Source organism: Rhinopithecus bieti, unplaced genomic scaffold (assembly GCF_001698545.2).
Source record: "Rhinopithecus bieti isolate Rb0 unplaced genomic scaffold, ASM169854v2 scaffold_31548, whole genome shotgun sequence".
In the NCBI taxonomy this organism is placed as follows: Eukaryota; Metazoa; Chordata; class Mammalia; order Primates; family Cercopithecidae; genus Rhinopithecus; species Rhinopithecus bieti.
The window spans coordinates 4,234,851-4,253,305 of NW_016814470.1; the positions used below are offsets into that span (position 1 = coordinate 4,234,851).

General features: G+C 37.4%; 1 protein-coding gene across 7 annotated transcripts in view; it reads right to left on the reverse strand.

Moving 5' to 3' along the window:
- Window positions 1-18,455, reverse strand: part of IQCH (IQ motif containing H) — a 255,954-nt gene that overhangs the window by 194,761 nt on the left and 42,738 nt on the right. For 6 of the 7 annotated variants that reach the window (XM_017851107.1, XM_017851105.1, XM_017851104.1 and 3 more), the window contains exon 5: window positions 5,519-5,635. In XM_017851107.1, coding sequence (XP_017706596.1) covers window positions 5,519-5,635 — 117 coding nt within the window. Of the gene's footprint in view, window positions 1-2,729; window positions 3,126-5,518; window positions 5,636-18,455 lie in introns of those variants that run through there. The other variant, XM_017851110.1, reaches the window with a different exon arrangement.

Genomic DNA, 18,455 nt, shown 5'->3' on the forward strand with positions numbered 1-18,455 from the left:
TATATATATATATATATATATATATATATATATTCTGTGTTCTCCATAGCACCCTTATCTAGTAGGCATCATTATCCTGACTTGACAAAACGGGGAACTCAGGATCTGAAATGTAATTTGCTTACCTAGGGTTCAGTAACTGCAAAATAGCAGACAGGACCCAAACTCTGACCCACTCAGCTCCAAGCCCTCCCAGCACACCAGACTGCCTCTCCATCTTGCTTCCCCCCATTCATAAAACAGAAAAATGAGAATGAGTGAGACAGAGTAACCTGCTCTTGGAAACACTAGTTAGTGGCAAGGCTGCAACAAGAGTCCAATAGTACTGGCATTTCACTAGGTAAATCTTATCAGATGGCCCATGGAGGGGGTATCCTGTGCAACTAGGCCTACTAGGAGCCAGCAAAATCATTACTTCACTTCAAAACTCAACATCAGTCTATATAGCTTCAGAGCAGAGACTAGACAGAGGAGGGGACACATCAGTCCTGTCCTTAGTACCTATTATGTGTAAAACAGTGCTTGGTGCAGGGGAGGATTTGAAAAACAGACAAACAGAACAGACAACAAGGTCCCTGTCCTCATATCTGTGTGGCAAAGAAAGCATAATCATGTAAAATATTAAATAGTATCCCTGGAGGAGACCTCAGCAATATTCTGGTTCCCTCCCTGGAACCCTACAATAATATGTTTTAAACGACAGTATAAAACAATGGCACAATACAATATATGAGACTCGCCAATAGTAATAACTAATATTTTTCAGAACACTTCTTTTTACCAGGACCTTTGTTAAGTGTTTTGAATTATCTCATTAAAAACTCAATACAATCTTATGAGATAGATACATTTATTATGGACATTTTACATGAGGAAAGGGAGACTGTTTCTGGGAGATCCCAGTCTAGTAAGGATTCACACCAGGCAGTCTGACCCAGAATCACTATTCTGAGAGCTAAAAAGTGGTTTCAGTTCAGCATGGGGTTGGTTTGGGAATGCATGCAGGATCTTGGCAGAGAAGCTCAAGAAACATACCACTGTAAAGAAATTAAAAGAACTCACTACTGTTAGATTTTTTTTATGAATGTTATCTGACAAGGCTAGAGCCTCTCATTGCCTCTCCCTGCCCCCAGAGCAATGGGCTTTAGTGAGACAGCCATCCACCAGCCAACATTCCATCGCTTTCCTCAGCTTTCCCATCACTCCAAACCAATGCAGAATTGAAATTTTAAATAGCAACAACATACAAAGGCAATATACTACCACCTCCACCACCACAACCACCATCACTGCCATATTGGTGGAATACATTTTGTAGTCTGTGAATCAGGAAGGACATGAAAAGTCATTCCTTTGTTGAAAACTCTTTATCTAAGCAACCTGAAGAGAAAGCTCTCTTTAAATGGTGGGAGTGGGATGTTGTGCATGCCACCACAGTCCTTGGGTAATGATTGTATGTCATAAATAGGATATGGCATTTCAGAATGTCTTTAAAGCTATTTCCTTTTGTTCAACTAATTTAATTTACCAAATGCTCCTGGGAAAAGGGAGGGGGACCAAGATGCTGACTCCACATTTCCTGAAAATCAACGTTTTCTTTTAAACTACTCTCAAAGAAATTGCATCTGATTGTTGTCTGCTGGCTCCCTCAAACTCTACCTCTGTCAAAATTCTGCCCTAGCAGGTGTGAGAAAGAATAGATGCAGAACTTGAGTGAATACCCACATCTGTTTTTGGAAAAAGAGAACAGAAGCAGCACAGAAGGAAGTAAAAGAGATAATTGCTGGCTTGAACTACAATACATTTTACTTGTGGGCAGAGGGCCAGCTTACAGCAGGCGGAACATGCAGGCCCATCTTATTGGAATTCAGGGGTGGGCCTCCACTCTTGTCCGGAGACAGCTGTAAACCAGCAGCCCATAGCATCACAATCAGGCACTGAGTTTTGTCAAGGAATGCTGATACGTACGGAAGCAGCTTTGTCTGCCTCAACTGCACCCCTGCCTGGTGAAATGACAGTCAATCTCTGATTCCAGATGACAAGAACTGGATAAAAACTTAAAACAAATGGCGACCTTTCAAAAGATTAATTTGTTTACCAACAAAATGTTCCCTGTTTGTCATCTGAGATGGGGGTGACCTTCACTTTCCCATATCTAGCCTGAAAGGATGCTGACTATAGTCATCTGTTAAGTTAACTCCATCTCAGCAATTATTCTCTTTTTTTATTTTTAGTGACAAGAGGGGTTTATTAATTCACTCTGCTTCTTGTTATGGTTTATAAATGCAACAAGCTCATTCTGAATTACTGCAGTGTAACATCAATTTGTTTAAATCTAATTCTGCTACCGTTGCCAAATTATGTTGTGACTGTAATTGTGGCCATATGCATGGGCTTAAAACACAATCATGTTCTGAAATCGCCCTTCTTTCTCCACTCCCACCCCCTGCCCCCACTCCTTACTTCTGGTGCTTCTTCTAATCATTTGACATTAACACAATTGCCTCACTTTCTATTACTTTATCATTTCAGAAATGAATATGCTTTCAATGAGAGAGAGATTACTATGTACACCCCAAGTGAAACAGTAAAGAATGAAACTATGATTTGTGAAGTGTGGTTGCTATCCAACTAAGTTAGTGGAAAACACTGCATAACATATGACTCATAAAATCTAGAAATCATAATAGTATTAAATTCAGCCTCATGAATAAATAAAAGATTCTAAGTTTACATTGCATTATATATTTATTTATTTGGAAAGTGGGACCAAAGAACTGGTATAATTCTACAGCAACTCATATCTTGCCAAAAGAAAATGTTTTATGATTCTTTTCTAGGTCATAACAGTTACAATCAGAGTTATTTGTGCAGCAATTCAAAGCAATGTTTGGTTTGGCTATTTTGTTATGCATTCATAATCGTTCTTTTAAAATTCATGTTAACAGATACATGTTTCAAGCCTTTTAAGAAACACTTTTTATTTAAAAGAAATAAATCAAAGTCAAATTTTCTGTAGATCTCTTAATGTTATACTATAAACTCTAACTGGAACTAGATGTCAGTGAGGGAATGTGAACAGTACCAGGGATTTCTTCTTGTTTCCACATACCTTTGAGGACCTACTAGAAAAAATGTTAGAAGGCTGTTTGTTACTATTTGGCAGACTGAAGATACTGAAAAAATCACCAGTGAGTCTCACTTTTAATACATTTTTGGTAAATTGATTTTATATAACAGAGTCACAGGATATAAAATTTTCAAGATAGTTTTGCAATATGAGTATGTGTGTGTGGCAGGGGTTATATGTGTTTTCAATGCACTAAAATCCCTGCATCAGCCTCTAATTATCAGGAGGAATACACCACTTCATAAGATGGAGAAGATACCAGCTTCTGGGAACAAATAATGGAAACTGGCTACATATTCACATTTGCTCTGTCAAGAATGTCTAAGGTTATTTACAGGCTTTTGACAAGCTGATCAAGTTTCATAAGAAGTAAGGAAACACATGGCTCTCGGCAGCCAAATAATAATCCCCTTTGAGTGTTTAGTTCTAAAATGATTAGCTTTGATGATGCCTTTCTAATTAACTATACATCACAATGCTAGACACATTACTTTGGGTTAGTGCTTTTGAAATGATTTTTATAAGTGGTAAATCACAACTGCATTTATCCCCAAATGCTTTATATGACTGTTTAAAACCAAATACCTGAACAAACTTCTTTCACAGTGCTTTTTGCACAATGCTTCTGTTTTGTAAATCCAAAATGAAAATACTGTTTTTCAGTTAGTACTACCATACAACTATATCAACACAAAATGATAAGGTCAACTAACTATTTGATCAAAAGGCTGACAGTTTGAAAAAAATATACATAATGTACATCCAATTTTAAGTTGCTCTGCTGCGGATTTTATGGCATCAAGTTTGATGGAAAAGGAGATTTAATACAGTAAATGAACATCTATTAGCTATATGTCATAAAAGGCAAAGTGTTTTCCCAAATTCTCTTTGCTCAAAGTATATAGATACAACATCCAAGGCATTCATTCTATTTGGAAATTGGAAAACTATATAATTAATGACTAAGAATCTGTCCCAAGTTTTGGATATAATTTTGAAATCTCTATTTACTTAAGTCTGAATCTTCATTCAGATTCATAAAGCAAAGCATAATCCTTTTTAAATCTAGAGGTATGCCTTTTAAAACTCCAGTACTCATCAGAAAAAGTTCGCATGAAACACAACAGTTGCCTCGGGCTACAAAGCCTCAGTACTCCTCCAGCTAAGCCAATATTAATTCTAGGTTGAAGAGGAAAACCAACAACAACAAAAGAGAAATCTGCTTCTGTCTGTGTTGCCAGAGAAATAATATTTGTATTTCAAGAGCTTTGGGCTCATGGGAAGCAGATAAAACCCTTTCACATTATTCACAGTGACATTTTAAATAAAGTTTCAGCAGGAATAAAAATACCTAACTTTCTGGTTATTTCTTAGGCTATAAAAGTATTTGTAAGATAAAGTGCTCTTAAACCAAACCTGTTAGAATAACATAAAGCACATATAAAGAAAATACATTTCAGGGTTACATGAACGAAGTAGGCAGTTGAAAATGTCTATGTAGGAAATTTGGAAGATTAATCTAAGAGACTATTAAGCTAGTTAGAAATGGCTTTGCAATTTAATTCTAACACTAATCTTGTTTTTAGTTTTGATTTCACCAAGTCATACATTTAAGAGCTTTTGAGAGAAGCCAAAGGTTAAAATGTATTTACAAAAATAGAGATGTTACCTCAGTAATTGTTTTCAGTGTTAGAAATGATCTCAAATTAAATACTTTCCCAGTTAAAATGAAGCACTACTCTTAATTCTCCTAAGAAAACTCCACAACATGGAAAGAGTACAATCCTTGCTTTAGGACAAGGTAGCATCTAGTCAATGGCAAAAATAGGCATCAACTCTGAGATCTCTTACTGCAAATCTACGTTTGATTCTTTTTCCCTCTCATTATTTTGCTGACATAAAGGATTAGTCCCTGCTTACCTCAGCTTTAGAATAATATTCTCAAATATTTGTACATTATGAGAGTATACACAAGTGAAGAGGATTCTGTGCTGTTGTTTTATTTTGATTTTTCTAGTGCTAAGCCTACTATCAAAGAAATACAATATTTAAAACTTCTCTATTAATTCTTTTTGCTGGTAAATTATTTCCTCATTAAAATTATGGTACTAGATTATTTAGGAATATCAAATAAAATAGAGAAATCTGGAATGAGCGAAAGACTCATTTTTTAAGACTCATTTAAAGAATGAGCTCTTTAAAATACGGCTTACATTTTCTTATCATTCGCTACTTATAAACAGAATGAGAGCCACTCCATCTCCAAAAAATCTCCAAAGACAAAAGGATCACAATCTTTACTTAATATCTACATTACATCTTACACTACTAATAAATGACTTTTATTTCTTAAAAAATAAGAGCTCATTAAACCAACTCATTACTTACACATGCTTTTCTCTGATTAATATATGGCAAACTGATTCCATAGTTCACATTTACAGCAGCTCTGTGGTGGATGTTTTCAGGATCCTGCATGATTTTTACATTCAACCCTATCTTTCGCTGAAACAAAGAAACAATGAAACTTTCATGCTGGATGAACAAAAATGCTCACTAACATTTTATATCCTCAAAGGAGTTTAAAGTTCTTTGGAAATAATTATTTTAATGAAATTCTCACTGGAAAAAAATATATTTGGATCTTTTATTTAGGCTGCTAATCAATCAGTCCCTTCTATTCACAGAAAAGGAACTTTCTATAGGTTTTCCTCCGTGTATCCCATTGCTCCCACAAATACATCCTCAGACACATTTTCTCAAAAATAACGCTGGAAGCCAACCAAGGTGGGCAAAGGACTAGATAGAATACCTGGTCTTAATTTATTTTTAGCTTTCCAGGTCAAGGATTTTGCCAATGAAATCTATACCACAAATACACAGGCAGAGGGCTCCCTTGGTCTGTTAATGTGGCCACTTTCCTCTAGGGACATTTACAGGTAAATCTCAATTTGGGCCTGGTAAATTTACAACAAATTTATCTACTCCTTCACAGAGATTCTGTTATCTGCAAGAATAATTTATGCTTTCATTAGGAAAAAAATAAAAGCCTCTTGTTTGAACCACTTATTCCTCATTTTAAATAATTCAAATTAGTTATCATTGACATGCTTAAAAATAAACCATGAGAGTGGGCCACATAGTGGTGGTGGGAAGGGGCACTAGATAGTTGTCAGGACCCCTAGGTGCCAGCTCTCCTCTCGACTGCTCTGTGTGACCTTGGGTAAGTCACTTCACCTCTATGGAAGTCAGTTTCTTTATTTGCAAAATGCATGTTAGACTTGATGGTCTCTTGAGGAACCATGCCTGAGCTTTGGGATTCTATGATTTTAGGCTAAAAGATAATTTCGCACGTAGGGAATATGGTATTACTAATAATTTCTAGTCTTTTGTGATTTTAAAATTGTAATACAATGCATATACCATAAAATTCACCCCTTTAAAGTGTACAATTCAGTGGTTTTCAGTATATTCCTACAACCATCGCCACTATCTAATTCCAGAACATGTGCATCACTCCAAAATGAGACCTCATACCCATTAGCAATTGCTCCCCATTCCCTCCTCCCACTAGTTCCAGGCAACCAGTAATCTACTTTCTGTCTCTACTGATGTATATCTATTCTGGACATTTCATAAAAATGGAGTCAAAATATGTAGGCTTGTAGGCTTTGTAACTTTTTAAAAAGGAGGTTAGAAGTACCGTGAGCAACTTAACTGTTTTCCTTTCAATTAAGTGTCTTAGTTTTGAGGGTGATCTGACGCAGTTGTTAAAATGGTTGTAGGAATCAGACAGATTTGTTCATGATCCAGCTATTTCTTTGACATAAGCATTCATAAAGGGTCTGTGCCTAAGGTCAAAGTGAAGAAGAAGGCTACAAAAATATCTACAGAATGTATGCTAGATAAGCATAGATACGTCTAGGTAAGGTCTTTCTTAACAGATATTCCAAATCTTCCTTTTACTTTTTAATAGCATGTTTGTTGTTGTTGTTGTTGTTGTTTTGAGACGGAGTCTCGCTCTGTCACCCAGGCTGTAGTGCAGGGACACAATCTTGGTTCACTGCAACCTCCGCCTCCCAGGTTCATGTGATTCTCCTGCCTCAGCCTCCTGAGTAGCTGTGATTACAGGTACAAGCTACCACACCTGGCTAATTTTTGTACTTTTAGTAGGGACAGGGTTTCACCATGTTGATCAGGCTGGTCTCGAACTCCTGACCTCATGATCCACCTGCCTCAGCCTCCCAAAGTGCTGGAATTACAGGTGTGAGCCACTGTACCCGACCAATAGCATTTCTTAAACCAAATCTCCAAATAACTGCCCTCAACTGTCGACTTTATTTAATCTGGGCAAGGATACAGGATTCAAACAAGGCATGTCTATTTCCTTCTCCTTGAAATACACGTGGTCACAAAAGTAATGTCATACCTAATTATAAATGGCTTTTCTTCTGTGGGTAACACAGCACTACGCCAGGGTTTTTGCATGGAAGCAGATTGCCTCTTCTATTGAAATTAATACCTGAACATAATATTTTCCTTCTTAAACGTTCAGAATAATTTCTATTCTACCAAGGATTGGGAAATTGCTAATATGTATTATATTGACTGGATCTGGGTTTTTGTAATTAGGGTATTTTTTAAATGTGTGTATTCTGGATACAGAATTGATGGTAATAGCTTCATCTATCATATCTAAGCTGTTAGAACTTTTAAATTATGGGATTATTTGCTCAGTGGGCCATAGCAGTTTTCTTAGTTTTATCATGCTCCATCAAGTTTGTGTGGTTATAGGTCTGGTATAGGGAGGAAATGGCCAAATACAGAATCACTGTTAAAACTGGCCTTAAAATCCTGTAGTGTTCTGCTTATTGTTAAATTCTGTAGTACTAGACACAGTTATTTCCGAAAAGAAATCAGTATGTAAAGAGAAATCCAACAGAAATGATAGATGTACTATCAATTCTTTATTGTTGGGTTCTAAAGCAATGATTTGAGGTTAAAAGATAATTTAAAAATATTAATATTCTCATATTCACTAATTTGGTACCAATGCTTGTGTATACCAAAATAGTAATATGTAGCACACATGATTTAATTGCTCTTTTCAAAAACACTTAAAAGGCATCTATATTTAAAGAATATTAACATAATCATACGGGCATGGTGGCTCATTCCTGTAATCCCAGCACTTTGGGAGGCCGAGGTGGGTGGATCATTTGAGGCCAGGAGTTTGAGACCAGTCTGGCCAACATGGTGAAACCCGTTTCTGCCAAAAATACAAAAATTAGCCGGGCATGGTGGCGGGCGCCTGTAGTCCCAGCTACTTGAGAGGCTGAGGCATGAGAATTGCTTGAACCCAGGAGGTGGAGGTTGCAGGGAGTTGAGATCATGCCCTGCACTCTAGCCTGGGCAACAGAGTGAGGCTCAGTCTCATAAAAAAAAAAAAAAAAAAAATTAACATAACAAATGTTTCACTGAAATTCACTACCAAATACATTCAAAACCTAAATTTGTCTTACAAACCATCTATCGTGATATATGGGAAAATACTTACAAACATATGCTGTATTATGAGACCCAATAATAAGGTTTTCAAGAAAATCAATTATAGACTTCAAAACAAAATAAAATTAATCATTCCATTAAGCAGGAAAGTATGCTCTGGAAGATGATCATTTTTTATCAACAGTAAGATAAATATCAGAAATAATTTCAGAAAATTTTAGTAAATTGGTCAAGAAAAGATATCAATTTATGTAATCTATCTTGAGTCACTAAACAATCTAAACTTTGTATTCTCTCCTTTTGATGGTAATTACAAGCAGATATATCAAATGTGACTCTCATTTAGACTTTGGTTTGTAAGAACAAAAGTTATTATCAGAGCCAATTACTGTTTTACCTACATGGCTGCACAGAAGCAGGGAGCTCAATTTTCATCTCATCAGTGATTTTGTGGTATTTATTTTATTACTATGCCCACAAAGCTATATAAGAAGGAAATAGCTTATGCTATTAAAACTAGGGTTGGAATATAGGAGGCTAAGGTTTCTTTTAGAAGAACTTCTGAATTAAAAACACTAGGCAGCGTGTAATGCCAGCTCCCCAGACATGGGTAGACCATAAAATGACACACATCTGAGCAGTAGATCCCACACAGAGTAATCAAAATTGAAATGCTTCACAAACAAAAGTTGAGAGAGGCTATTTACTAAGTTACAGTATTATCAACAGTGTTTGCTGCAAGTAATGTCTTCTAAAGTGGATATTGCTTAATATCATATTCCCACTGGTTAAAGACAGCTGCTGTTTAGTCTCAAAAGCAGAGAAAAGAAAAATACAAAGAATTTAGTCACCTTTAACACTCATTCTTTCAATCACTGTCTCATGTAATACAAAGAACAATAGACGTCAAGTCCTGATTTGAGCTGTGTGATCCAGATTTCTCATTTGTAAAACTGGGTAGTAACAGCTTCATAGGGTTGTTTGTGAAGTTCAAATGACTAATGTACGGTTAAGTATCTTATAAATTATAAAGTACTATTCTGGAGCCAATGTGAAAGAGGCTCCCACTGGGCCCAAAATAACGATTACAATCGATTGAAACACTTCAAACATATAAAAATCCATGAGTTCTTAATAATATTCTCTTCCCCTCAAAAACCTAGTTGATAAAATCAATAAATTAACCTAAACATTGATAAATAAAAAAAGTAATTAAGCAAAAAGTAAGTAATTAAAACTGGTTTTCAGAGTCACCAAAGAGTTGCTAAAGAAAACTTCCTCACAGAGGCTAAAAAAATTCAAAGGAATGATAGAATTCTAAAAATCACTACTTTGTAATTCCTAATGAAATAATGTATTAAAGCAAATATCAATGGTTGCTAATATCATTAAGTGAAAAGTTGCAGAGAATTTTATAAAAGACAAATTCAGCTGATAATTCTTGGACTCATCGATCAGTCTTAATATTATTAAAAGACAAAAAAAGAAATTGCCTCTTGATATGCTATAAAAGAAAATACACAGGCACTGGGTATAGCACCATTGTACAATATAAAGTAGTCCTGCCAAAAAGACAGAATCTGAATACAATCAAGCTTCTAGATAAAACTACCAATTTACAAGAGATACTAGGGACAGAGGAACATGTAAAATGGCACCACGGGATTGCAATCAGATAAATCCAGACTGTGAGAAGAACCTATATGACAAATGACCTGGTTTCTTCAACAAATAATTGACATTAAAATGTATTTTTAATTTTTGTGGATACATAGTAGGTATATATATTTATGGGGTATATGAGCTATTTTGATACAAGCATATAATGAGTAATAATTACATCAGGATAAACAGCTATCACCTCAAGCATTTATCCTTTCTTTGTATTACAAACAATCCAGTTACACGCTTTTATTTTTAAATGTACAATAAATTATTGTTGAATATAACAGAGTGACCAGCCAGTGTCACCTTCTTTTGATATACTAGATCTTATTCATTCTATTTAACTATATTTTTGTGCTCATTAACTATCCCCACTTCTCCCCAAGCCCCACAGTACACTCCCCAGCCTCTGGTAACCATCCTTCTACTCTCTATCTCAGTGAATTCAATTGTTTTAATTTTTAGCTCCCACAAATAAGTGAGAACATGTGAATCCTGCCCTTCTATGCCTGGCTTATTTCACTTAACATAATGATCTCCAGTTCTATCCATGTTGTTGCAAATGACAGGATCTCATTTTTTTTTTTTTTTTTTTTTTTTGGCTGAATATATTCCATTGTGTGTAAGTGCCACATTTTCTTTATCTATTCATCTGTTGACAGACACTTAGGTTGCTTCCAAATCTTGGCTAGTGGGAATAGTGCTACAATAAACATGGGAGTGCAGATATCTTCTTTTGATACACTGATTTCCTTTCTTTTGGAAATGGGATTGTTGGATCACATGAGAGCTTTATTTTTAGTTTGCTGTTGTTGCTGTTTGAGACAGATTATTGCTCTGTCACCCAGCCTGGAGTACAGTGGCACAATCTCTGCTTACTGCAACCTCTGCCTCCCGGGTTCAAGTGATTCTGTGCCTCAGTCTCCCAAATAGCTGAGATTACAGGCATGCACCACCACACCCAGCTAATTTTGTATTTTTCAGTAGAGATAGGGTTTCATCATGTTGGCCAGGCTGGTCTTGAACTCCTGGCCTCAAATCATCCGCCCACCTCGGACTCCCAAAGTGCTGGAACTACAGGAGTAAGACACTACACCCGGCCTATTTTTAGTTTTTTGAGGAACTTCCAAACCGTTCTCTATAGCAGTTGTATTAATTTACATTCCTACCAATAGTGTAGGAGGTTTCTGTTTTCTCCACATACTTGCCAGCATTTGTTATTGCCTGTCCTTAGATAAAAGTCATGTTCATGGGGAAGATGATATCTCATTGTAGTTTTGATTTGCCTTTCTCTGATGATCAGTGATGCTAAGCCACCTGTTTGTCTTTTGTATGTCTTCTTTTGAGATATGTCAATTCAGATCTTTTTTTTTTTTTTTTTTGACCAAGTCTCGCTCTGTCGCCCAGGCTAGGAGTGCAAGTGGCATGATCTCAGCTCACTGCAACCTCCACCTCCCAGGTTCAAGCAGTTCTCCTGCCGCAGCCTCCCAAGTAGCTGGGATTAAAGGCTACACCACCACGCCTGGCTAATTTTTGTATTTTTAGTAGAGATGGCATTTCACCATATTAGCCAGGCTGATCTGGAACTCCTGACCTCAGATGATCTGCCTGCCTTGGCCTCCCAAAGTGCTAGGATTACAGGTATGAGCCACCATGCCCAGCCTCTTTTGCCCATTTTAAAATCAGATTATTAGATTATTTTTTCCTAGAGTTGCTTGAGCTCCTGATATATTCTGGTTATTAATTCCTTGTCAGATTGGTAGTTTGCAAATATTTTCTCCCATTCTGTGGGTTGTCTCTTTGTTGATGGGATGCGTTTCTTTTTGCTGTTGCAGAAGCTTTTTAAACTTGGTTGTATTCCCATTTGTCCATTTTTGCTTTGTTTGCCTGTTGCTTGTCAGGTATTACTCAAGAAATCTTTAAATGACATTGTTTTAAACGAGGGAAACTGTTTAAGATAAATGAAATACAATTATAATGTGTGGACCTTGTTTGCATCCCTGATTCATGCAAACAACTGTAGAATGACAATTTAAAACAATTGGGGAAAATTGCACATGGACTGGGAATTATACAATATTGTGAATTGTTGTTAAGTTTTTGGAATAATGGAGGGAAAAGATGGACAAGGATGTTTGCAAGAGAGAGACATATGTTGCTGAACCATTGAATCAGTTAGAGAGATTTAGATTATATACCAGAAAAGGCTAATGGGGTCTATTCTCACTAGTTACAGGTGCTAATGGTTATTTTAAAAATCTTACAAATAACATATGATAAAGTGAAATGATACGATGTCTGGGATTTGCTTTCAAAGACTTTGCCAAAAATAGTAGGAGGGAATAGATGAAAATTTAAGGGGAAAATGGAAAAATTACGTTAACCTGTAAAGCTGAGAGATATTAGATGGATATTTTGTCGTCTATTCAAAAATACATTTCTTAATAAAGTGTCAACTAAAATTTAAAGGTGTAATTAAAATGTAATGATTCATTATTTTATTATTAATTCAGCTTCTAACACTATGCTGATTACCTTCCCCTCTTATCTCCCTGTTAAGGCTAGAAGGATCAACAAAGTAGAGCCCTCCACAATCATAGCGTCACTTAACTCCATGCTGCTTCTAAATAGCCCAAGCTGCTGCCCAACTGCCTCAGGTTCACAAAACTAAAGGCTTACCTATTTCTACTGAGATGTTGCCTTCCGTTTTTCATTCCCTACAGGAGTTGAATGGAGAATAAGAGAAGGGTTTAGGGAGAGAGCTAACATTTATTCAGGTCCCCATTTTTTTTTTTTTTTTTTTTGTGGCATGCACCAGGAACAGGATGGGTGGTGTGGTCATATTCAACTGATTTAGTCCTAAAAATAACAAGAGGAAGTATATGATATTGTCCACTACTTGCCAATGAAGGATAATTGGTTAAGTGACTTCTCAAGGTCACCACAATCCGGGAAGTGAGGAGAAGGATTTGGATTACGTCTCTTGAATCCAAAGCCTTATTTCATCACAACATACTGTATCACATTATAAAGAAGTGTTAGGTGATGCACTCTTGATTTCAACTTCCTATCATCCTATCAGATCCTTTACCCACTCTAATCCCCACAGCACTGGCTTGGTCCGTGCTTCACCTGTTTATTACACAGACCTCCTTAATAGTCCCTTAGATGTGTGTCTTTTACCTCCAACCATCTTCTGCATGATGGCCTGCCACTTAATCACTGAATCGAATTAGTCTCTCACCTTTAAAATCCTCCACCAGTTTCCCTCTAGCGTGGTGGCGTAGTCTGAACCATTCCATACTTTCCAGCCCCCTACTCCTGCCATTCCTTCCTGACAGCTCTGTGCACTTTTCATGCTGAATGACCAATGCCCACATACAACACGCTCTCTCCACCTCTGCAAGTGAGCACGCTGTTCCTTCTTCTGGGAATGTCTTCCTCTTCCCTCTTCAGTGTCTTCTGGTCACACTTTTATTCAAACTTGAATTTCAGTCAGGCCCAAATTACTCTGGGAGGTCTCCTCCAACCTCTATCTCTCCTTCTTTAATTCCAAAAAAATTCATTCATTCATTCTTTCATTCATTCATTCAAACATTTCTTGAGAGCCTAGTAGGTGTTAGAAACAGGAAAGATGAAGTCCCTGACCATGTGGATCTTACATTCTTGAAGGTATGTGAGGAATCAGACCATAAGCACATAAACAGATATAAAATTAATTTCAGATTGCCCTAAATGCTCTAAATAAGATACACTAGGATAATGAGATAGAGAATAAGAGAAAATTACCTTAGATATTATGGTCACGAACAGCCTCTATGAGGAGACAACAATTAGACTTAAGACCAGAGTGATGAAACTGAGCTAGTTATGCAGAGATCTCTAAATGACTGAGGAGTGAGAAACTGATGATTTGTGAGAGGAAATAACTGTAGAAACTAAGGCCTTAATAGGAGGCTGGCCTTAATAGGAGCGGGACACTTCCATTATGATTAGAGAGAAGGCACAGAAAGTACATCTCAACCTAAAAAGGCTGATGTATTTGGTTAGGATTCATTTGTCTATATGTGACCAGAAACTGGAAGAATATTGTTTAAATAGGACAGAATTCAGTCCTCTCATGTACCTGAAGTCCAGAGGTAGGTTGTTCAGGGTTGATTTGGAAGTCATAAAATTGTTAGGAATCAGACACCTTCTAGCTCAGTACTCTTCTATCCCAGTATGCGGACCTACTCTTCCTGTCTAAGATGGCTGCTAGATAGAGTTCCAGCATCATAGTTTCATTCCATGTAGCAAAAGAGAGGAGGGAGAAGAAAAGGATCAAAGGGCACAAGCCAGCTCTATCTTTTTAGAACATTTCCTGAAAGCTACCCATAATACTCCCCCTTACATTTCATTAGCCAGTACTTGGCCATATAGCTACAATCAATTGAAAAGGAAGCTGGAACATATGGTCTTTACATGGGACAGCCATATTTCTAGCTAAAAAGATCAAGGGCATTATTACAAAGAAAGAGGGAGAGGAATACTGGGGATACTAGCAGACTCTGACACAAAAAATGAGGTGGGTGAGTATGAAGGGAGATCATCAGCTGAAAGTAAGGGGAGACAAGGGTGCTGGAGGTATGAAGAGAGAGGAGAAAGTTTAAAATAGCCGTCTCAAGGGATGAGAAAGTGATTTTGCTACAGAAAAGTGATAGCACATATAGGCTGAGTTTAGTGCCCACCAGAAATTTGGGGTCATAAAATTAAAGTCAGACCACTAAGCACCATTGTGAGATGTACTACAGCTATATTTAGCTTCTCAGATGCAAACACAGAGCAGTTCGTTAGGTTTAACCAGACTTGTGTTTTGTCTCCCAGGCATGATGGAGGGAAAGATGGACAAGGACGTTTGCAAGAGAGAGACCATGGTGCTGAACCACTGAATCAGTCTGAAGAGATCTGACATTATAAAACAAAAAGGCCTTCTGGGGTCTATTCTCACACGGCAGAGGTAGTCAATTGCTAGCATTAGTTCAGCTGCTCAGAGAAGCCATTGGGGGCCCAGTTCCTTTCTCTCTTTCTGCTCTACAATCATCAGGGTGTTGCCTTTTGTCCATGCTTGTCATCCCATGGTTGCAAGATGATTGCTGCAGCTCCAGATGTCATATCTGTGTTTAAGGAAGGAAGAAAGGAGAAAGGGAAATAGGGGCAAAGGAACATGCCAGCTGTGACTATCCCTGTTATTAGAAAAGCAAAATATTCCCTGGAACCAACCCCCAGTAGACTGCTGCTCAGTACTAACTGGACAGAACTGGGACATGCGGAAATATTTTGCTTTAAGGAAGGCTCAGAAATGAGGAATCTTATTCCTTATGACATAATGCCACCCTAAGTAAAATCAGTTCTGTTAGTAATATAGGTGAGGAAATAGATATTCGGCAGAGAACTAACAATTTCTGCCAAAACCATGGCATCTAATCTAGCTGAGAAGGGAAAGACAATAAGACAAAAGTGATAAATAGTGAAATAATGAGAGGTCAATGGGTTGAAGGTCCTCATAGTGTTGAAGAATTGTTGGAAGAACATACTATATGTGAGCTGGCAGTCTAGGATGCAGAGGTCATACTGCTGTGCTTGAAAAAGATTTTCAATATGATGCACTTAATGGTTACATCAAAGCCCAGGCATTAGGCATACCCTCTGGCTCTACAAGAGCATGTTTTCCAAAACTCGATTATAGCATTCACTACTCTGTCTGTAGGGGACCTTTCAAATTGCAAGTCATATTCTTTAGTGTAAGCCTCCAATAACTTTCGCTCTCACGCGGTAATATCCAAAGTCTCACAATGGTCTACAAGATCTGGCCCCTCCTACTTTTCCCACTTCACTCTCCCTTGCACCCTCCTCTTCTTTGCTACTCACACTCATAATTTAGGGTCTTTCTTCTGTCTAGATGCATGTCCTCCAAGGAGGCACATGACTTGCTCCTTCAGAGCCATCAAATGTGTGCTCACATGTCACCTTACAAGTTAGACCATCCCAGTGCTCCCTATGTTCCTTTCCCAGCTTTTCTCTCACCAACTAATGTGCTATTCACTCTGGCCCTCCATATCCATGGGTTCTGCATCCATGGATTCAATCAACAGTGAATTCAAAATATTTTTTAAAAAATATATCTGTACCAAACATACACAGACTCTTTTTCTTGTCATTATTTTCTAAACAATAGAGTATAAAAACTATTTACATAGCATTTACATGGTATTAAGTATTATAAATAATCTAGAGTTTAAAGTGTACAGGAGGATGTGCATAGACTATATGCAAATATTACACTATTTTATATCAGGGTTTTGAGCATACACAGATTTTAGTATTCAAGGGAGATCATGGAACCAATCCCCCATGAGTAGTGAGGGACAACTGGATGTTTACTTTTCAAATTGTTTTTTTGTTTTCCTAATGACTACTCAACCCCAATTAGAATGTAAGCTCCATGAGAGCAGAGAAATTTGGCTGATGCCTAAAATAGGGCCCAACATGTATTAGGTACATAGTAGAGGTTGATTAGTACTTATCAACAAATAAGAACAATAACTAACACTTATACAGCACTCACTGTACAACAGATACTACTGTTAAACTGGTTTTGCAGATGAGGAATTGAGGCATGGAGAGGTTAAGTGACTTGCCCAAGTATAGCTAATAAGTGATAGAGCCAGGATGTTAACCCATAGTTCTAACCACTATGCTGCCATCTACTAAGAGCCTACTCCAGGCTAGGCACTGTTTAGACACTGGTTACAGCAATGAACTAAACAGAGTCCCTCTGCTTTAGAAATAAAATAATCAGATGCAATGGATAACAGATCCAGGATTGGATAAGAGAGGAGTAAAAGTCATTTGGGAAATAACTCGGGCAATCTAAATATGAACTGGAAATTTATTATATTCAAGAATTATTGTTGATTTTATTAGGTGAGATAAAGATACTGTGAGTGAAAGAGAAACAGTTCATTTTTGAAGATTCATGTTAAAAGCATTAAGGGGTGAAATGTCATTAGGTTTTATTTTATTTTAAAACACTTCAATAAAATAGATGAAGCAAAATGGTAAAGGTTAACAACTGCTCAATCTAAGTGATGGAGAAGTGGTTATTTATGTTATTTTTTCGTATTGTTTTAGTCTGTTTGGGCTGCTATAATGAAGCCTGGGAGCTGGCTTACCCCTGTAATCCCAGCATTTTGGGAGGCCAAGGCAGGAGGATCACTTGAGCACAGAAGTTTGAGACCAACCTGGGCAACATAGCAAAACCTTGCTACTACTAAAAATTTTAAAATTAGCCAGGTGTGGTGGCATGCACCTCTAGTCCCAGTCTCAGCTACTTGGGAGGCTGAGGCAGGAGGACTGCTTGAGCCCGGGAGATGGCGGCTGCATGATAAGCCATAATTGTATACTGCATTCTAGCTGGGGCAATAGAGCAATACCCTGTCTCAAAAAAAGAGTCTGGATGGTTTATAAACAACAACATTTATTTCTTACAGTTCTGGAGGCTGGGAAGTTCAAGATCAAGACACTGGTAGATTCAGTGTTTGGTGAGGGTCTGCTTCTGGTTCATAGATGGCCATCTTTTCACTGTGACTGCCTATGGAAGAGGGGCCAAGGAAGCTTCCTAGGGCCTCTTTTATAAGAGCACTAATCACCCTCATGAGGGCTTCACTCTCATGAGCTAAGCACTTCCCAAAGTCCATACCTCAAAATGCCATCACACTGTGCATTAGGATTTGTTTAATAACATGAATTTTGGGGGACATACACACACATTCAGTCTATAGAAGGCATATTTGAATATTTTCATATAAAAGGGTTTTTAGAAGCCATGGAAAAGGAAACGAATACTTTCAAAAAGTTGCTGCTCTTATGAAGCTTACATTCTAATGAGAGGGCAGAACTCACAGTGGATTCTTGTAGGCATTCTCTTCTCTCCAATCTATTCTATACAATCCAGCTTGCCATCTCATCAGCAAAATTTTTACCCTGATAGAGGTATAACTTACAGCGAAAATTTGTGAAGGAACCCTTGCCTGCTCTGACATTTTCAGTTTTTGATCTTTTACCATATTATGCCTCATAATGTCAAAAATCCTCAAAACTTTAGCTTGGGTGA